Here is a 23,055-nt window from a genome sequence, read left to right as displayed (position 1 = left end):
TTTATTTACTCCAATTAACCATCAGAAAACCAGGAGTGGAGCTGTGGCTGAAAGTGGTACAGCACTCACTTTAAGCAAAATGCTCAGGGACAATGCCCAGGCCCTGAGTTCAAGCCCCATGACCAACAACAACAACAACAAAAACAAAGAAAAAGTTAAGTTAGAGACTCTCATGTCCACAAGTAAGCCAGTAGATTATGCACCTCTTACCTCAGCTATGCTGCATGTATAGGTAAGGGAACAGTAATCCAGGTTGAGCAAGGCAAAAGCAAAAACACTTAGAAGACATTTGAAAATACACCAAAAAGGGATTGGGGGCATAGCTTAAGTGGTCAAGTGATAAAATGAATAAGAAGTGCAAGAACCTTATTTTAAACTTCAATGCCATTAAAAATAATAATAAATATTTTAACTCAAAGTATTTTCTTTTCTCTCTGTGTGTGTGCGCATGCACGCTTATGTGCGTGCGTGCGTGTGTGCGTGTATGTGTGTGTGTGTGTGTGTATGTGTGTGTGTTCCAGTTCTGGTGCTTGCACTCAGGGCCTGGGCGCTCTCCCTGAGCTTTTCTCAAAGCTAGCACTCTAGCACTTGAGCCACAGCTCCACTTCCAGCCTTTTGGTTCCTAATTGGAGACAAGAGTCTAATGGCAAGGGTTGTCTTTGAACCATGATCCTTAGATTGCAACATCCTGAGTAGGTAGAATGAGTGGCATGAGCCATCTGCAGCTAGTTGAATTTCAAATCTTATGTCACTGAAGCCACTTTATTCAAACAGAAAATACTGATTTTATAATTTCTCACTTCGTATGTTTGTATAAAACAAATAATACTAACAATTTCCTATCAATATGTATTTATCAACTTTATGAATTTGGCACATTCTCATTGTTCAGGAACTATGTAGCTCAAATCAGTGAGTTTATGTTATTGAATATAAAAAGAAAAGATCTTTAAGTGCAACTGATCTCTACATCTTGGAATAAAAAAAAGTATTTATGTGTACTTGGTATTGCAATTACCTATTAGTGGATGTTTAATATACTTGTTGAAAATGTATACAACTTATATTTATAGTAAAAGAGTAAAAGCAAAATTATACAAGCTACCTGAAAGATGAACTATTTGATAGTGGTGTTAAATAAATAATATTTATTCAAATAATAATTTATACCAAAATTTATATACGATAATATGATAAAATGAATCCACTACAAAATGCTGTGAAGAATTCCAAAATATAATTATTACATATGACATAGGACATCACTAAAAACTTTTAGCTCTTGGTCTGTTGTTCTTATGCATTATATGACCAAAGTTCTCACCAACTCCAGTAACTGAGACTTAAGAAAAAAAGGTTTTAAAGATGAGAATTAAGAAAAAATGGAAGAAAGTTTTGCTTAGCTACCAACAACTTCTATCATAGAATTATATAACCTAAAAAGATACTTGGGTTGATTAAGTTCATACATTTTGGTATCTGGAGCCCAATAAAGCCAAAACGTGGTGTCTCTGAGGATAAAATTAGTTTTAAAAGGTATTAATGTAATCAGTCACTTTGTAATTTTATTTTTCTTATAATGCTACAATAATGGGGCTGAATCAGCTTGGCTGAATCTAACCTCTCGAGTATCTTTACTCTGTTTCACAAGTCTTAATTGTGTTAACCAAGAGAACCTGATGTTAGTTTGTATATTTTTAGATACTGAATTATCCTTTATGAACTTAAGGACAAGAAATTCTGTGGGAAATGTTTTAAAGCCACTTATTAGTTAATATAGCTTTTATTATTACTACAGAAATGTACCAAAGAATAAGTACTAATTGGGATAATAAAATAATTATTACTAAGTTCATAGTAAACCATTTAATTTCTAGTTGGAGGCTTTGTTTCCATCAATCATAGTATCTTTTGGATTTAAAACAAGTAATATTTGCCTTTAAAGTTCTAATTATGATTAGAAAAATATTCTTTCACATAGAAACTACTCAAAAGATTTGGAACAGGAACAGAACCTCACTCTTCATGTCAAAACTCTTGTTTATTTTGGTAATGTAAGGAAATATTTGCTGGTTGCAAGAATTAAGAAGATATGGTTATCTTTGGATCATTTCATGTTTGAAGCTGGGATAATAGAATGCTCTGCAAAATTTGTTTTAGACAGTGTTGGGTCAAGGAGAAACAAATTTGAAGTGAAAGTATATGTACAAAATGAAATTTCATTGCCACTTTTAGGTGTTTTAAATGTTTACCTACGCTTGAAAGGGCAGACAACAATAGAGAATCCGCTGTGGTCTTCAAGTGGAAATAAAGGACAGCGATGGAACGAGGCACATGTTAATATATATCCAATCACATCATTTCAGGTAAGAAATGAGCAGTCATTTCTACCCATAGCTTGGTGTGTCTGAACACAGCAATAATGGTGAGCTCCAAATATGTAAACAGTTAGTACACATATTTAGAAATTCCATGATATGAGCACAATGTAAATCACATAGTGAAGTTATTCTTTTAGTTCTACAAGCTATTTTAGAAATAAATGTCCATTTCCTTCATTAATTAACAACTATCAAGTGATATGTGAGAAGAAAATCTGTAAGATTATCTGCATACATATTTCCCCTAAGGAAAAATAATACAGGACTTTAGGATAATGTCACTAGGTAATCAATTCTCTGCCTGAGTGATTTTTATCTGGTGGAAGTTTACATATCTTTAACAAAATATATCTCTTTGGGATAATGACATTCCAGTAGTATATCACTTTCATGATAAAAGTCACATACATTTAAACAAGCTATTTTTCTTTGCTTTTATTGAGATTACATATAAAAGAGATACCTACAAAGATAACAGAAATTTTAGTTATGATAGCAGTGATCAGCATAGCTATTCACAATATAACATTAGGGATTTTATTAATATTCACATTCACATTTTATTAACATTAACATTCAAACTAAGAATACTTTATTCATAATATTCCAAACATAATATTCCAAACATCTATCTGCAGTACTTGGATTTTCTTCTTCCAACTTAGAAATTGAACTTTGTTTGGGTGGTGGGTTCTCAGTGCAGTATGATTTTTGGTGTCCTTTGTACCTTTTAAAATAATTTTTAGAGATGAAAAGTACATATTTTCATTTGGTGTCAAATTTATTTTCTCTGAAGGACTTCCTTTAAGATATCTTGAAATATGTTTTTTAAAACATGATTTTTTTGCCTTTTGTACTTTGAAAATATCTAGTGTATCATCTTTTCTGAACAAAATAAAATTTTCTGAGTATAGTGTTTTAGTTTTCTTTCCAGATTTTAAAGATGTTTCCCCACTGTTTTCTTGTTTGCATTGGTTTCTAGTGCAAGTTTGTAGATGTGCTTATTTTTATACTTTAATACATTATGTGAGTTCTTCCCTTTGTCACTGGTTTTGGAAAATTATATTACGATATACTCAGTATATTTTTCATTTTTGTATGCCTGGGATTCATTGAATTTCTTGGATTGGGGGTTTGTGATTTTCATAACATTTGAAGACTTTCTGGCTAATATTTCTTCAGTACATTCACTTTCCCTTGTCTCCTTTGACAACTTTGAATACACCTATTAAAAAAAACCCTGAAGGAGATATACAGTTCACGTTTTATCTTTTTAATATTTCATTTGTTTCTGTTTGAACAATTTTCTGTCTTTATTATCATTAATCATTTCTTCTGCAACACTTTATCTGCCTTTAATCTTATTCAGTTCAATTTTGCATCTCAGCCATTAGACTTCTCATCCTGAATAAGTTCAATTTGAGTCATTTTACAAATAAATATTTTGAGCATAGTAAATCCACTTAACATAAGTGTTTTATGTCTTTAGTGCTAGTAGCATTTTGGATCGTTGGTTGGTTTCAGATGTCTGATTTGTCTTCCCTTTGAGTCATCTTTATACGCTTCTAGGCAAATCTGATTATTTGAGTGTAAGACACTGTCAGTTTTACCCAGATAGGTGCTGGCAATGGGTGAATTTCTGACATCTGCAAGATTTGGAGGGTATAATTAAGTTACTTGGAAATAATCAGCTCATTTTAAGTCTCTTAACAAATGCTATGTAAGATTTTTTTTTCTCTATTCTTACCTGTCTTCCTTATATCCTCCATTCCTCACTCAGCTACATTCAATTCTCCCGAGTATCACCTTGATTCTATCTTCTTGAAAAAGAGCTTAACAACTATAAATAGAACAATCATAACCTCGTTTTTTTTACTTTTATCTCTCATGCATCATTGTTTTCACTCTCTGATATCTAGGGTCTCACATTTTGTCTAGTTATCTGATTGTCGCAGAAAGAAGGATAAATTTCACCTTTTATGTGTGGAGTAGGTAAAGATTGTGAGTCAATCAATTTTTAGCAAATTAAAATAATACAAAAATCAAGACAACTAAGATTATATTTTTGTTCTGAACTGTGTTCTTTTGTTTTCCAACAGATGGTCATTGACTAAGGGCTTTATTTAATTTTCAGAAATTTTTTTCCTCAAGGAAACACATGAACAACCACTCATGTCATGCCATATTTTCTTTGACTTTGTTTCTTATTATTTTGAATTATCATCAGACAAAGTAGCAGTATTTTTCACTCAAAATTTATTTATGAGTTATCAAGGTTTTTCTAAAATACTTGGGTTTGGTATGCCATACCTCCAGGAAAGCAAAATTAAACAATAGATGCAAGTATATTACCATATAAATTAAATTGTGAGAAGTTAAACTGTTCCCTTTTAAACCTCTGGAATTTCAAGATGTCTTTAATTCAAATAGAACACATTATCTCTCACCTTTCTTTGAGTTTTAAAGAGGATATATTACTTTGAGCCTCTGTTTCAATAGCAATCCTAATTTTTATGTGATTGGTACTAGATGCCCTTAATTTTAACCATAAATTCTTCTAATTACAACAATTGACAAAATCCTTTGTTAGAGTATATCCAATTACTTTGGTTACTTGAAAATAAAATTACTATGGAAGGCAAATAGAAATATTGTGATGAAAATACAGTGTCCTTTTTCTATATAGTTAGTGGCCAAAAAGGAACTGGCAGTGGTCTCATTACGTTGTGTCAATATATTCTAACTAATTAAAGCAATAATTAGGAACATATCTTAACTATCATGAGACATTATACTCATGTCTGGTGTTGTAAGCCAAATTCCAGGGCAATCATTTAGACATCATAATGACTGTTGGATTTAACCATTGAAACATTTTTCAATAGCAACTCACTCACAATGTGGTGTTTCTTTATGTCTTCTCCAGAAGTCAACTCATGTTATTATTTCAGATTAAAAGTTTTAACTATCAAGTGATATTTATCCAGCAAATTAAACTGACAGTCTTGTGAAATTACACTCACTGCAAATATTGGGATAGCTTTATCGGGACAAAAGCATTGGTCTAGTGGGTCACTTCTCTTCAAATTTCATCTAGAAAGGTTGAGGAAAGGTTAAATTATCTGTTGAAACAAACATAAATAAAGGTAACATTCATAATTGCAAAATTATGTTGTAAAACATATTTAGATCCTGATGTTCTCCAAAGAGATGTACATGTTCATTTCTCAATGCATTCTTGGGCTTTTCCACTTGTTCCAGTAGTAATGTCCTAATTGATTTTCCTCTTCCCAGTAAAAGTGACAACACTGTAGCAAACATTTGTAAAAGGCACCTCTTATCCATAGAGTTAGATTTTCATAAGTGTATTGTATTCTTGGCTCCCCTTAACCATGTTCACAAATCAGTGCTGCACCTATTTCACCTCTTCTAGAGAAGTTATATTTAAATATGAGTTTCATAGTATCATTATTTGTATCTTTTTTACTTATATGCCATAAGAAATTAAACTTTCAACACTTTGTTTCCTGTCAAATTTTGAAAATTAGATATTTTTGGATACCTGTAAGTGGATGGGAAAATACAGAAATTCAGTACAATACATTTGCCTATAATTACTAACAGGAAATTTTCTTTTATAAAATATGAAAGACAATAGATTTGTTTCTCAAATGCAACCAGAATTCCTGGAAATCACCTCAAATTTATTGTTTATGAGCTCTTTTGAAAAACAACATTTTTTTTGACATTGATCAACATGAATTTCACTCACATTTCTTAAAATGATATAAGACTATAAGTCTTACAAAATGAACATGCCAGTTTGATGTTAGAAAAAATTCTCTATTAAATTATTTTTCTTTAGAAAAAACCTAATTATTATTTTATTTTGAAATTTCTCTGGGAATAAAAACCACTAAGTACATACTTTACCTCTTAATAGCAAAATTAAGTCATTTTGATGCAAGCAAGGAATTATTTAGTATATAGAGAAAATTCTAAAAAGCCTATTTGTTTAAAAATGAAACAAAAAATGCAAATTATGCTTCTATTGCTATTATTTACCAAATTTAGTAATAAAGGCAGTATTATTTCAGTCTCTTCGTCTTTTAATGCTCTCTTAGTCTTTTAATGCCCATTCTCTCATAAATACTAGAAATCCAAAGGTTTACCCTTACATAGTCAACATAAATATACTCATAAATATCTTCAAAATATACAAAATAAGTTATCAAAAATGAGACCATAGAGTTAAGTCTTAAGGAGAATTTAGGGAACATGAAGAGATTTTCAATCTATTTGGAAAAGATACAAATAAGTCAGAAATAGCAAACTGTTGTGACAGGTTGTCAGCAAATAAACATAAAGCCACTGTAAACAAAGCAACCTCATTCAGGTTTTCTTACATCTGAGAATTGCAACTATAAGCACTTATAGTTGCTTTATCATTTGGTTTAATTAAAATTAGTTTCAATTTTCAAATCACATAGTCTCTGATGAAAGTCAATACTGCACTGAGATTACTATTTTCAATTATGTTAGGAAAGTTTGAGGTTTTGGTAAATAAAACTGTGTATGCATCAAAAATAAAAATGGGGGGTAGGGTTTTTGAAGAGTTTACATTTGTCTCTTCAGTTTCTTTATAGACATTCATCTCCAAACCAAAGCTCCACATTTAGATGTGTCTCATTCGTGTTTGTAGCTCATATTTGAAGGTATCCGCGGCCCTGGCATAGAAGGTGACATCGCCATCGACGATGTATCCATCGCAGAAGGCGAATGTGCAAAACAAGACTTAACAACTAAGAGTAAGCCTTCTTTCTTGGCATTGGTTTCGTGTGATATGATGTTACAGGAATACAACTACTACTGCTACATCAGGTTCTAATTTAATAGTCAAAGCTACTTTTGAAATGTTTTTAGACCTTAACTGTATTTTTAAATAATACATTGTACTCATATTTGGACAAAGAAAATAACAATGTTGATGCAATATGTTTGAAGAAAATGCCCTGTGATTTTTCTAGATAAGATTAAAATACTTTACCTTACACTATTTATTTTAGAGTTTTCAAAACTTTTACTAAAATATATGTATATTTCATATAACTTAGGTAAACCACTTAGCTTTTTTTCCAAATAGTTTAAATATAACAGATACAATCTTTGTTTTACAAAAGAACTCTAGCTGGGTGCCAGTGACTCATGTCTGTTTCCTCAGTTACTCAAGAGGCTAAGAACTAAGGATTGCAGTTCAAAGCCAGCTTGCACAGGGAAGTCTGTGAGACTCTTTTTCTAATTTATAACCAAAAACAAACATACAAACCCAAAAAGCTCAAGTGGAGCGGTGCCTCAAGTGGTGGAGCACTGATCTTGAGCAAAAAAGCTCAGGCCCTGAGCTCAAGCCTTAGAACACACACACACACACACACACACACACACACACACACACACACACACACACACACACACACACACACACACACACACACACACACACACACACACACACACGCAATATAGTAGCTGGGCACCCATTGCCCATGCCTATAATTCCAGCTACTCAGAAGGCTGAATTCTAAGGACTGTGATTTGAAACCAACTGGAATGAGAAAGTCTGTGAGAGGCCCTGAGTTGAACTCTAGTACCAGCACAAACATGAAGAAACTTATTAAACATATTAATTAATGGAATAGCTCTATAGTTTTCCCTGATATAATTTATCTCCTATCTACACTACAATCTGGTTTAATAATTGGGGATTTCATTTTTACATTGGTTTTAATCTTCTGGATTCCTAAGACCATTAAGTATTTTTATTAGCACTCACCACAGTTGCATTTTTTTCAACAGAAGTATAAAAATGACAAATAACATTAGAATTATGTTTGAAGTTGCTTCCCAAAATCCTCATCTTCAAATTATACATTTGAGTCATATATGTGAAGCTATTCCTATTAAAACTTGCTCCAACAAGGATTTTCATAAGGCCCATCTGATAGCATCAATTTTGTGGTTATTTTATAAAGAGAGAGCAATCAAGCTAAATGTACACTAATAGCTCATCAATAATTCAACATATACAGAAACAAGAAAATCCATGTTGTATGAGCCTAGAGCAAATCAAAGTCTTTGTTAACTTTGTATATTTAGTGTGAAATTATGTCAGTCTAAATGTTGAAAGTCAAATTTCTTCTACTGCCCAGTGATTGCTCTACTATGAACTGAATTGACTCCATTCTTTAGCATTGTGAAAAAACAAAAACTAAGATTGTATGTAACAATGAGGCATTTTTACTCATAGTTTCTTGTCATTAAATTTAGCATTTAAACTATACAGTAAAATCTTCTTCCTGAGTCTGGCTCATTTTACTTCAGGAAAGTAGCAAGTTATCTAATGCACAGAAAAATAAAAGCATTCTCCTTAGAGAAGATTGTGGTTTCCTCTGAATTTCTCTTCACTGAGTGGAAATTATATTCATTGAATACAGTTACCACTTCACACAGATTATACATTTTCAACTGTAATCACTGAAAAATTATTACAAATTAAGTTCAGTAAATTGAATTAAACTTTCCAGAAGGAGAAAACCAAAACAGTAAAACTTCACAGTGAAATGTCTATGAAAGCCCATTGGCACTCCATCATCACAGAGTAGATAAAACATTCTCCTCATCATTTTTCTTAATCTAGTAAATCAAGAGAATCATGTCTGTTTTGCATAAGATTTATGTGAATGGTGACACTTTTATTTCTTTCCAGAAAACTGGGAATAGATTCCAATCCGAACAAAACAATTCCATTTGCTATGAGAAAGCATTATGTTGTAGTTGTCTCTAATTCTTATTTATTAAGTTCATGTTGATGATTATATTTTGATTGATGAATATTAAAGTAATGTGAATTTCTAAGTGCAGTCCAACCTGAAAGTCAAAAGCTCTTTTTAAATTTTTTCCCAGGCAGTGAATGATGCATTAAAAGCTGAGGTTTTATGTTTTGCTTAGGTTTTCCCCTTTGTAAGAATTATTTTTTTTTCCTGTGCTGATACTGGGTCTTGAATTCATGGCCTTGCACTCTTCCTTAGCTTTTTACTCTTTTTATTCTTATTTTTGGTTGGTCGTGGGGCCTGAACTCGGGGCCTGGGTGCTGTCCCTCAGCTCTTCAGCTCAAGGCTAGCACTCTACCACTTGAGCCACAGTGCCACTTCCAGGTTTTTCTGCTTATGTGGTGCTGAGGAATCGAACCCAGGGCCTCATGTATGCGAGGCAAGCACTCTACCTCTGAACCACCTTCCCAACCCCTACCTTAGCTTTTTAGATAAATCCTGGCATTCTCAATGCTCTACCATATCTCCACCTCCATCTTTTTGCCTGTTAATCAGTGATAAGATTCTGCTCTATCCTCAGATCTCAGTCTCCTGAGTAGGTAGGATTATAGATATGTTCCACCAGCCTATAGCTGAAAGTATTTTGTACACTGAAACCTTATATCTTATCAGCTATATTTGTGTTAGTAATCTAAGATAGGATACATCCATTTTCTAAGAGAATCAACCAAGACAGGAAGCTTTACTGAAGCATCACCTAGATTAGGAAACTCCAGGCTGATTGGAGGAAATTATCCTTTAGCTACATTGAATTTCATGTCACTTCTAAATGCTCAAGGGAAAATTTATCACATAATGTATAAATAATATCCTGTATTACTTGGTTATAACAGTGAATTTCCCTAATAATAACCATTCGTTTTCAATTTGCATCAAGCATTGAATTTTCTCTCTGTCTTTAAGCTTATATATTTATGGCATTTTGAAAAAGAAAAAGAAAAAACAAACATTTTGGAGAACTTTCCCCACATGTCTATTTTCACAGAACTACCAAAACTGTGAGACTGAGCTCAAACATGGACCCACGTGAATAGAGTCCAAATAAGTATTTTTATGACATCAATTGAAAATCTGTGAAGAATTTCCTTTTGTCAACTAGCTAACCACATGTGTTCCATTGATTAAATTTCTCATTCACTTAACTTGTCTCATTAATAGCTACTTGGAATGCTTACTCTCGTTTGCTTATTTCTTTATCACTTTTTGTCATTTGTTTTCTTTTTCTCTAGATTCTGTTGATGGTGCTGTTGGGATTTTAGTTCACTTATGGCTTTTCCCAGTTATTGTTCTCATCTCTATCTTAAGTCCTCGAAGGTGACCTTATTCTGGCAGAGGCTGTAAAGGCACCAGGCCCTGGCATGAAGAAAGAGTCTTTGTAAATGGACATTGAATAAACAAACTACCAAAGATTCCTCCACTGACTACTGACTCTAAAATAATAAAAACACATTTTTTTAAGCACTGGAGATTGAAAATAAGAAAAGATATCATGGAAGTATAACTTATTCCAAACTTCATATAAAGATAATCTTGACCTGAGTAGAGAAGAGACATACAGGTGCTTTGTGGCTAAAAAGAATACAGCATCATCTGGTTGAACTCTGGAAAAAAAAATTAAAAAAATTAAAAAGAAAAAAAAAGGAAAAAAAAGAGCTATAGAAATCCTCGTCAAAGCACAAAGTCATGGCTGGTTTTGTTTCAAATGAATAGTTTGCTTGTTACCATGGAAACCTAATGGCCTGCCAACAAAAACCTCACTGTAAACAGGGTACGTGAAGAGCTGGCATTTATTTTCCTTTCGAGAAGGTTTTGCATAGAGAATTAAATAAATGTAAGGCCCTTTTACCTTTGGCTGTTACCCTTCCTCGAAAATAACCCCAACTAAATATTATTTAAAACATTTATGTTCCTCCCCACCCCACCCTCCTTTATTTTTATGATTACTATTATTAATTATTACTATTACTATTATTATTGTTATTATTATTTTGCTCCCATGGCTAAGCTAGATAACTGTGTGCTCTTTTTGCATGCACTACTATCCAGGACGGTAAACCTGGGCTTACATATTACACAGGCTTATCGGAGTTTGCTTGTGGCCACTTGAACACCCAAACTACTGTCATCTGTTCCAATGAAGAAACCAAACCACCATCTTTTATAAATTGCCATGGAAACCAAGTGCCTTCAATGAAACAAGCCTGAATAATTCTCAACTCAGAAGCTTGCACTGCTAACAGTGGTTTGTGTAAAAAGAAAAATAACTATTTTGTAAACTAACTACAAAGCCTACATGTGCAAACCACAGGCAAGACAACAAAGCTGCTTCTGAAGAAAAGAGGACGGAAGCTACTGCGTAAGCCCATGCAGACAAGAGATGTGTTGTTTCACTTCCTAGACAGCCATGGCCTTTCGGCTTATTGTCCATTAGAAAGTAACTTCCATTGAGACCAGACATGGAAGCAACTCTTATTTCTTCCAGGTTGTTAAATGGGTCAACCAGAGCAAAAGATTGTTAAGATAACCATTAGCGCAGAAGGTGGTAAAACTCAAAAGTGATTTTTTTAATTTTTTTTAAACTCTAACCTCCATTTGAAATGAAATCGGCCCTAGCTTGAGAGGGAACAAGAAAATGTTTGTGATTTGCAGTGCATACAAACTCTTCAGCGGAACTGGGCCTGATTAATCTGGCTTTATTCTAAACACCGAGGGTAATATGCCTCTGCCCTTTAGTCAGACTGTGCAAATTGTGAAATATTATTTTATTATTTTACCACGATTAAAGAAAACACTTTTACAAAAAAACAAAAATCTGTAAAAATGATTTTGAGCTACCTGAGGACAAATCATACCTTTAACCAGCCAGTTTTCAAATGCATTGTAAAATTTCACTTAAACCTGTTGGTTATGAAAAATTTGAAAATCTTTTCCTTAAATTATCTCAGCTTTTAACTTCATTTAAAAAGACTTTTGTCTAAAGATTATTATTATTACTATGATTACTATGTGTTCTCTCAACACCCCAGGATTAAAAAAAGTGATTATGCAATTAATTGGGATATACGTATTAAATTATAACATTTGCGAATCAATATAAAAAGCACAACAAAATGTAGTGGAAAATGACAAAGCTTGATTTTTTTAAAAACAAATCTGTAGAAATGTTTGTGCAAATTCAATAATTCAATTTAAAATATGATTTTACAGCTATGTTCAATAAAGCCTCTTTCCAGGTAAGGTATGACAAGCGGTATGTGTGTTTGTTGAACAATGTTCACTGATCACTAAAATTAGCTAAAGAATTTACTGGTTATGTTCACCATGGAATAATTTTTCACTGCTTCATACACCTTATTGTCTATAGGAACAAATTTTAATAGAAACTCTCTGATGCACTCTCCTATATTTGTAATACGTGTAAAATATACCTTTTTAGGTAAAATATGAAACAAATATAAACTGGAAATTTAATGTATATTTTCATAGTTCAAAAGGGGACACATAGGAATGCCTATGTAGACATAGGATTGAACTAAACCCAGTAAATGAATATTATGTTATCTGAATTGAATCAGTCCTGTTGAATATGTTTTTCAAATTTCAAAGTCAATTATCTATTTTATCAAACCAAAGAGAGTAAAGTAAATAATATTGGGTACTGTGCTTAGCATTTGCAAAAATCTCCCTTCACCCAGACTTCAATTTTACATCAGTTAATCACTATCTCATATATCAGATAACTAAGTCACTTCTCTTCTTTCCCCAATGGTACTGCCATTGACCATAATATCAAAAAACTCTTTTAAATATAAAAGGATTACCTCATTTCCTTGTTTCAATTATCTTTCAGGTGATTTGACTGAGGATTTTGCTCAAAAACAAATCTAAGAAAATCCTTAAATTCAAAATATTTTAATATACATGTGTCCTTTCTAGGAAAAGAATTAAATTCCCTTTTTTTGTCTAAGTAATCCTGCACAAAGAAGGTACTGCAATTTCAGTTGTACTATTTAGCATTTATAAAATACTAAACTTTTTTCTAAACTCTCTCACGTAAGAATACGTACACTTCAGTAACTCATGAGAACTGGCTGGTACCTCAAAGTTAATTTTCATTAAATTTTTAAGAAAATGTAGATGATTGTGAAGAATAAAAGCTGAAGGGAAAAAGAAATCAGATTTATTGAGATGGTAATGAAATACATATCTCAACTTACATTCTGGGTCATTTATATACATGAGCAACTTGTTGGAATCAGTGTTTTTTACTTCAGACCAAATGTTCAGTCACTTTAATTGAAAGTAGTGAATAAAAATGCAGAGAATTTTAAATGATTCATATGAATGAAATATAAGTTGTTTTAACTTGCCCCCTCCTTAACATTACTGAGAACAATAATGAAAACCCTAAAACATCTCTTGTGGCAAATCCTTCCCTAATTTTGGTGTATTTACTATGACTTAAATCCATTAACAGATTCCTCCTTTTCCATTTTAATCATGAATACCAACCATATCTGTCATTGTTCCTCTCTGGAATGTCAAGTTGCAGTGGAGCTTTTGGTTTTCTCGGAGGGATAATATACCATATAATTCCTACTGCCAGTAATTTATTCCAGTTTATTAGGATTGCCATCAATGTTTCATCATTTTAATGATGTTTGTTTCTCTACATTTTACATTTCTACAATCAGGCCTATATTAATCATGATTGGCATCATTTCTGGGTAGCAATATATTAAGCGTACTCCAGAAATCTATGGCATCTTAAGATAGAATTAAATTTACTTAATTCACTAAAGTTGCCCAAAGTGCCAGATAATGCCCAATATTACTGCTTTTCAGTTAACCTTAACTGATACCAAAAGTATTATCCTATCATAATTGTAGGATTTATATTATGGATTGTGCAGTATTTTAAAATAATCTTAATTTTTCCTTTAAAAACATCTGAGTTTTTTTCTTACCTGAATCTAAGTTTTTTCTTGCATACATAATAACTCATTTGTCTGTTTTTTTCTTTGTGTATTTTGTGGGGTTTTTTCCTCCCGGTAACTAACTTCATAGTTCCATCACAAATTACAATCTGCTGTCTATCCCTTGTTAAAATATTTTCTGATTCCATGTAACTCCCTGTACTGTTAAAATCATTTACATTCCATTCCATTTTCTTTAATACAACTGAAAGATGCATTGTGCATGACAGTGTCATGCAACTGACATAAAACAAATGGTATTTTATTTCTCATGTGTCATAGAATTGACTCTGGCATGGCAATGAATTATAATTATAAGAATTAGTAATAGACCCCAGATAGTTATATCATGTACTTAATAGTAAAAATTAATAATCCCATTTTTATTTTATATTTTAAGATATGATAAAATACAAATTACAGCTGTACTAACTTTTCACCGAACATGCATTTTTATTTTAAAAAGTTTATAATAAAATTATCTGTCAATGAAATATGTAATTTGCAGAACAATTAATTCATTTAATTCTGTACTTGACTGTAAAACTGGCTACAGTATTTTTCATGATCAATTTTTATTTGTATGTTTTAGTTAGTAATTTGAAAGATGGTGACAGATTGATCTGATTTTGATAGAATGATTTTAAAGGATTGTGTTGAATAAACTTTATCACAAAACTTTTTTTAAATGTGCCTTCCAAAGATCTGGGCCACTCAACAGCTATTTAAACTGGAAAAATTTAAACCGGCTTCCATACATTTGCTTCCTGTTTATGTCTGCTTTACTAATTTCTTCATTTTCATCTCAACAAAGCAGAAGGAATACTTTTTTTTTTACAAATGGACAGTTGATGTCAATGAGGAGTTATTGCATTTTCTGTGAAAACAATAAAATTATAAGGTCAATCCCAAGCTCTTTCTTTTCCTAAAGTGTTCCCTTTGTGGCTAACTAGTTTAATTCATTTTCTTAGAGTTTTTTTTAAAAATAATGTCTGGATTTTACTACTTTGAAGTTGGAGAAAAGCAAACATGAAATGACCAGCAAATTTTTCAAGGATGATATAAAGTCTTTGCTAAATATCCATAATGTATATAAATAAACATCTATGTTGTTACTGAAAAGGAAAGATGTGAAGACTTGAAAGTGAAATAAGAAATCTCTTAAGTCAGGATCTATTCCTCATATGATTATATCTGTTTAGGAACAGAAATGAGAATTAAAGAGAGAAATAATCCATATGTTTATATATGGATTTTTTTAATAATCTATACTAATGTAAGATCAATAAGTTGTGAGTAACAATTTCATTACCCTGCACCCATGTTAAGTATATTGAGGTTAAGTAACCAGAATTCAAAATTTGGATTCAGGCAGAGGTTAAACTCTGGATATAAACTGCAATAGTTTTCTCAAGGGAATATTTACAACTGAATGAATTTCATTTCATTGTACTAATTTTCCATGAGTTGAGCTGCAATGTATTCTTTTATTTCAATGAATTGATGGGAAATTCTATGACATAGGGATTAGCTTGACTGTTTTGTTTTTGTCTTACTCCTAATTGTTGTCCTGGATTTCCAGGCTATCATTTTTATTTCTTGAGTCTTGCCCGTATACTTAAATGTATGAATTTAAGCATATACCCATTGTGTTAAATTAATTACATTTGAGATCACAAAGTTCAGATTAACTTAATTTGCTTTTGATATTTTCTGTTTGCTATCTAGTTTCAGATAGCTGTATGTTATTTTCCCTTGATTTTTTTCAATAAATGAAATTATGTTAAATATTCTATTAGTGTTTTGGGGGAATTTCTGCTGTCAATAAGCAATTAAGTTAGAAACAAAAAGGTACTTAGATGGCAATTACATTTGCAATTTAAAATGAAAATGCCATCATTTATGCCACTCTTAAGAAGCTTTTATAGACTCAACACTGCAGTGAGCACAATTAGCCCATTAAGTTATGTGTTGATTTGTACATCCTTTGTGAGGGACCATTTATATGACTGTGTTAAACAATAGGCATTAAAATCTTCCTGAATGGATGTGATTTAAGAATTATGACTCAAGTTAATAACACTATGCTTCTCTATGGATTGGGAAATAACTGAAGTTTGGTGGTGCTGATGTTATTCAGAAGGATAAATTTAATCCCATATTTTTTAGGGACAGTTACAGTTATGTAACTCAAAGTTTAAATGGGACTGTAAAAAAAATTCACTGATTTCTGGCTCCTGGTATATTTAACTTGATGTTTTATCTTTAGTATTAAAACCTTAAATATATGCATAAAGTTTTGGAATTACAGGCATAATTAACATCAAATTAACATTAAAATCTATTAAAATCAATCCCTCTTCCACTGCTCTGTAGATAATAAATTATGGTTTATTTTTTATAAGTCATTGAAGTGCAATAGTCAAAGCAAGGACTATCCATAGTTTTGTTTCCATCAGTACTTAATAAGTGTTGTTAACATGAATATCTGTTCCTGAAATTCTAAGCTTCACCATGGCAAAGCTGTATCTCTTATAGCTTCAGTAAACTATAGGATGAGGGTAAGTGGTAAATCTGGGTTCTGTGGTGAATACAAAATGAATTACTATTGAATTAACCAATGAGATATATGTATAGAAGAACTTATTCAAAGAGCTTAGAAAAATATGCAGGACTTCCATCTTTCACTTATAACGTCAAGGAAATTTTCTGGGTAGAAGATCTATCTGTGTAATGAGAAAAAATAGAATTCAACTGGAGCAACACATGAAGCATTTTAAATACAATTTTCTGGCATTTTGTAGTTTAACAGAAAAGATTATTTCATAATAAAAGAGCAAATGTTGCTACTGAATTTTCAAGAAAAGTTATGTGGTTTACCTGAATAAAACTACACTAATTTTGTGTGTTTATGATAGATAACAGTATTATACATAGGAATAATGTGTTAAAGAATCACTGTTCTAACAACAATTAATAAGTATGATCTATTATGCTAATTTTTATGCTACAAATCTCATATGAACTCTAACTAAATTCAAACTGTTTATTGTAGTATATGTGTCTTTGTGTTTGACTTGTCTCTAAACTTGAAATATAGAATACTTATACATACAACTGTTTTCAGTTATAAAACAATTTGGATTTTAAAACCAAGTTCTAAAAATAAGACATTTAGGTCTGGCCTATATTTTAGCAAAATTAAGAGAAAAATATAGTGAGAGAGAAATTAATTTTCTATATTGGAAAAAGTGCTGAAGAGATGACTTAATTTTTATTATTTTTATTTCATTTGAGTTTGATTTATATATTTTAATTTCCAAAATTAACACAATTTGTGACCTGCCACTGAACATAAGAGAAAATGATGTGTTCACACAATATTTTTGTTTTATTTTAAAATGCTAAAATCAAAGGGGTTACAGCTACATAAGTCAGGCAAAGAATACATTTGTTTTTACACAATGTCACCCGTTCCATTGCTTTTCCCATTTTTTCCTTCCCATTCCACCAACAAGTTGTATAGTTCATTTCAACAGTGTCCAGTGACTACTATTGCTGCATTTTTAATCCTTTGTTCCTCTATTTCCGTACCTCTTCAAAGGACCTCTCCAAAAGACAAACAAACAAGACTAAAAGAAAGAAAAGAAAAACAGCAAAAATGAAACCTCTTGTTTTTATTTCCTAGATTTCATTTCAATAAATACTATTTTGTATGATCAGATGCACACACAGACCTCATGCCTAAGAGTATCCTCCTTTGGTCTCACCATGTATGAATGCCTAAAGTAAATGAAAAAATAAGTAGTGCTTACTTTATAATGAAATAAACAAGGTTCTTCCCTTTTTCATTGGTTTAGGTTTTTATATCATATACAAGATTGAACTGGAATTTGCATTTATCCAAATGGCCATTGCGTGCAGTAATATTGAGGGCATTAGAGGTCAGCCATTCTGAATCAGCATCCTCTACTAGGGACTTCAATTCCTTACTCATCTTATCCATTCCTTCTTGCTTCTACATTCCTTCTCCATTTAGACTTATTTCACATTACAAATGTTCTCTAAGACAAACATAAGATTTCTTAGTGCTCTGGAGTAATATGTATTAATTGACACCACTTTTCTAACTGAAAATTGGACTTATTTGTAGGAACTAAAATACAAGAAAGAGAAACAGGCCTTAGAAGAGCCATGTGATTTTATAGACATTTCACACTTTACCAAGATATAAACCATTATTTCACATACTACTAAAAATAAGAAGTTCTTTTTTGTGATTGCAAGATATCACCACTTATAATATCCTGCTATCCTGCTTCAGAGAGGTCAAATTGGAATGGGGGAACAAAATTATTAAATTATGTCATCATTTATAATTATATCAGCTATTTTATTTAAGCCTTTATTTAAGAAAATCTGTCTGATTACATACTCACTGCAGAATTATTTGGCAGAATGAAAGAGATATGAGTTTGTCAGGTGTAGCAGGCATACACAGGCTCAAACAACAGAGTAGTAGAGACTGTAAAGAGAAACCAACAGTGGGTCATCATGAGATAAACACTGACTAGATACAGAAAATGAATACCACAATAAAATAAATACTTTAGTGTTCAGTAGAAAGTAGAAGTTTTTTTATTATCAAGTGTATTTGGTAGAGACCCAAGAGCTAGCCAACCCGGGTAGGAAAGTCTGTGACAGCACACAGACCCTGAGTTCAAGCCCCAGGACTGGTATTCGTTCACATGTGCACACACAGGCACATGTGTACACACACACACAAACACACACACACACACACACACACACACACACACACACGAAAAGAGAAAAATAATGCATTTGAATCAAACAAGTGAAAAGTAATTAATTGCAATAAACATATTTGCAAATACTTTCCCATGGAACCTTCTTGCTTTGTCTTTTCAGTAACTATGACACAGCGTAGCTTCTCTGTCTACTTTTTCCTTCTTGTGTTATAAGAACACAGAGTATGTAGTTTATTCTGAGGCTAATTTTAGCACGTAATTCAGGATGCAAGTTCTTGTCTCAAACTGCTTCTCTTCACACTATTAATCTACCACTGTCTCATAATTGTTATCAGCTTCATTTATGTTTCTATAACTTGTTTTTCTCTCCTGTAAAATAAGGACAATTGCAATAATAATCTCGTATTCATAGGACTGGAGCAAGATCAAATAAGATAATTTTGTAAAGCACTTAAACCATTTCCTGAAAGATATCAAACATCAAGGAACATTAACTTTTGCCAGGATGTTTATTATTTTTAAGACAAGGAGAATAATACTGAAAATCATGTTATGCATTGTTGGATGCCATGTTTGCAAATGGACATTTTCAAATTATTTCCACTTTCGCTAATTACTTCAGTCCCATGCTTACATGCACATTCAAACACACATGCTGTTTATATAATAACCTAGTATTTTCAATATGCATTCCAAAACCCCATGTTATCGACTCTATTCTCACCTGTAAGGCCCAGTGAGCATGCATTAACAAATTTAAACTATTATTTCACATACTACTAAAAATAAGCAGTTCTTTTATTCTTATTGTGAGGTAGCACTTATATAGGCAATCCTACTTCAGAAAGGCCAAATCATGGGGAAAAATGTTATTAATCATATCATTTATAATTATATCAGCTATTTTATTTTTTGAGCCTCGAAGAAAAATTTGTCTGGTTGCAGTTACACTCTAACTTTAATGTTACTTAAATCTCCCAATTCAGAATGGGAGGTTGAAAATTCAGATTCCATGGTCTTAGCATGACAGGTTTTGATTCAAAAGAGAGGAAAGGAAAGGAACTAGGTGTTCAACAAATGGTTTCAATAATTCAGATTCATGTGGTCCCAAGTATCATAATTTAATGTAGGAGAAAGGAAGTAATTTCAAAATCTAATTATACCCAAACAGCAGTGCTCCTGACTAGATTAATTTAAAAATCCCTGTGCCTTAGTACCCCCGCTAGACACAATGAATATAAACCACTGGTCATTTGAACCTAGACTACCAGTGTTGTTCCTTAAATGATCTCCTTTATCATTATAAGGGGTAGAGGTAGTATGTTGTTTAGTCAGCTACTACCTGTAAAACATTTAGAATATTACTGGTATAGAACAAATGTTGATGAAATGCTCGCTAGCAAAAATGTAACAATTGTAACCCATCTCCTAATTTCCAGCTGATTAAGAGCAAATTTGAAAACTTAAACTACCATTATTGAACAAAGATGAATTCTGCTTTTTTCAAATTTTTCTCATTAACATTTAAATATGTACTTACATTCTAGAGAGAAATATGGAGCACTTTTTAGATTAACCAATTTTCCATGTAGATTCACAAGCATTTTTATAGGAGGTGAAGTAGAGATCCCATATTCACATTCTCTCAGTGTTATGCAAAACTCCCATACTATGTCACACCTACCTCCTGACACTTGAGATTTCACTCATGATTTTCCCCACTTGTGCTTACTTGCATTTGTGGGTGTCTTTTATTCTAAGTATTTTATTCAAATCTGTACGTTCATATGCTCACCATTATAGTCAAAACATAACAAATGAATTGTAGATATCTCTTCAGTAATTACAGATATCTCTTTGTAATACATGGGCTTCCCAACAATCCATCATCTGCCCCTGACAAGAAAAATTCTGTTTTCCACTTGTACAATTTCATCATTTTAAGAATGTATATAAATGATAAAAAATGCACTGTATGCATTTGGAAGATCTACTTTCTCCATAATTCTTCAGAGGACTGTTCAAGAAGTAGCATGTATTAATATTTTTAACCTTTTATTAACTGCGTGTTTGTAGCATATATGTACTGAAGTTTGTGTAACCTTTCATTCTCTGAATTGCTGTATTATTTGTATGCTCAGTTTTTATTAGAAACTGGTTAAATTATTTTTCAAGGTGGTTAGACCATTTTACATTCCCACCAACATTGGATGAGGGATTTCTGTACATCGTCAAAAAGACTTTTGGTCATTTTTTTTTTTGTTTTAACTATTCTGATAAACTTTAATGGTTTTCCTTGTCATTTTAATTACAATTTTGGTAAAAAAAAACAAAAAACAAAAAACCATGAAATAGAGCATCTGTTCATCTGCTACTTGAATTTCCTCTTTAGGGAATTCTCAAGTCATGCCCTTTACATGGTTTGTAAATTGCACTTGTCAAAATACTGTTGGGTTTGAAAAACGTATCTTTTCTATTCTGTGTTGAAGTCATTTGCCAAATGTATGGTTTTCAAATATTTTTCCTTATCTTTACTTATCTAGTCATCTTCTTTATACAGGGTATTTTGCCAAGAAATTTTTTGTTTCAATGAAGTTTAATTGGTTAACTTTATTTGACAAAATATGCTTCTTGTAGAAAGCCTAATAATATTTACTATAGAAACTTAAAATAAAAAAATTGTGTTGACTTTCTTAAAATTAGTGTTACTCCTATCTTAATCAGGAAAACTGAGCAAATTCTAAGTCAGGCGACATGTTGAGCATATTTATTTTAAATTAAAATATTAACATTTTCTCAAATAATAATGAAAAATATAAAATAATGAAATATATGTGGATATTGTTGAGGTTTAAATTTTTAAGTCTGAATTTGAATGTTAAAATTATTGTTAATTAAATGATATGATATAACCATATCACAAAATATTTGTATGAACAGAAAATATATTTCTGGTTTTCATCTTCAAAAACATACAAAGTTTATTACTCTTCATTCTGACTTATGAGAATTATGTGCTGAAAATAGTCCAAAAGCCTTCCACATAGGTATGTATAAGGACAAATACTGAGGAAAATCTAAATGCAATTTTTGTATTTCTACTTGTAATAGGTTAATGGCCCATTATAGCCTAAGGATTACCAATTGTATGAGAGACTTGTTCAGGAACCAGTGCCTAGGACTACTTTAAAAAGAGCAGAAATTTAATATTATCACAACTCAACCACCCTCACCCACTTACCCTGCACCAGTAAGCCTGCAAATTGTGTCCCAGGTTTTTTTTTTCTTTCTAGGACAGAAGAACTCTGAGAAGCTGCTTCTATAACTCTTAAAGTTCTCTATTGGTTCCTAATTCCTTATTCATCACAGTCCTCAGATTAAGAGAAATCTTGTTTGGTTTTCTTTATTTCCTTTTCTCACTTTTCATATCCCTCCTAGAATTTCCCAAAATCACCCTCCAGATAAAATTCTCCCTTGTAACCCTTGACTCAAAGACTGCTTCAAAGACAGGCAAGATTTTTGTTTTCAGAGAACATTCTGGAACTTTATATATTCACATATAGCTATGCCCATTACATAGTATTTGTTAAAATATACATAAGCTATGTATCACTGTTATTTCTAGAATATGTAGCCTTTTTGATAATTGATATAGCTTGCCAGTTTCTTGGGTTTTCAACTTGTGTTTTGTGTACTAAACATGTTAATTAACTTTTTATAGTGAATTGTTAACTTTCCAGCCCAAAAGAAAATCTTGGCATAAGAAAGAAATGGCTCTGTATAAGATTTTCCTTGGTTTCTCTTATTAAAAGTGTCTTATTTGTAGGTTTATGTTTAAAAATCTGATATGAGAACACGTTACAGTGAGAGAAACTCAGTCTGCCTGTTCTGATCATAAAGCTAGGCTGGGATAGTAAAAAGGTGACAATTATCAAGGCTATATATCATGTAGTCATGTGTATTGGCAGAGAAAGTCAAGTAGGTTGAAAAATCAATATTTTCTACTTAAGGTAGCATATTTATTTCAGAGTTTACATTG

At 31.8% G+C, this 23,055-nt stretch overlaps 1 protein-coding gene across 5 annotated transcripts in view; it reads left to right on the top strand.

Annotated features, from left to right (window-relative positions):
- Mdga2 (MAM domain containing glycosylphosphatidylinositol anchor 2) overlaps positions 1 to 14,681 on the top strand; it is a 715,677-nt gene extending 700,996 nt beyond the window's left edge. For 4 of the 5 annotated variants that reach the window (XM_070027506.1, XM_070027497.1, XM_070027487.1 and 1 more), the window contains 3 exons: positions 2,236 to 2,366; positions 7,084 to 7,189; positions 10,498 to 14,681. In XM_070027506.1, coding sequence (XP_069883607.1) covers positions 2,236 to 2,366; positions 7,084 to 7,189; positions 10,498 to 10,586 — 326 coding nt within the window. In that variant the 3' untranslated portion in view covers positions 10,587 to 14,681. The remainder of the gene's footprint in view (positions 1 to 2,235; positions 2,367 to 7,083; positions 7,190 to 10,497) is intronic. The other variant, XR_011373061.1, reaches the window with a different exon arrangement.
- Positions 14,682 to 23,055: the final 8,374 nt, after the last annotated feature.

The sequence above is a fragment of the Dipodomys merriami genome, unplaced genomic scaffold, assembly GCF_024711535.1.
Source record: "Dipodomys merriami isolate MVZ:Mamm:240054 unplaced genomic scaffold, mDipMer1.0.p SCAF_1, whole genome shotgun sequence".
In the NCBI taxonomy this organism is placed as follows: domain Eukaryota; kingdom Metazoa; phylum Chordata; class Mammalia; order Rodentia; family Heteromyidae; genus Dipodomys; species Dipodomys merriami.
Note: the sequence above shows the minus strand (reverse complement) of the source record. Positions and strands in the feature narration are given on the sequence as shown.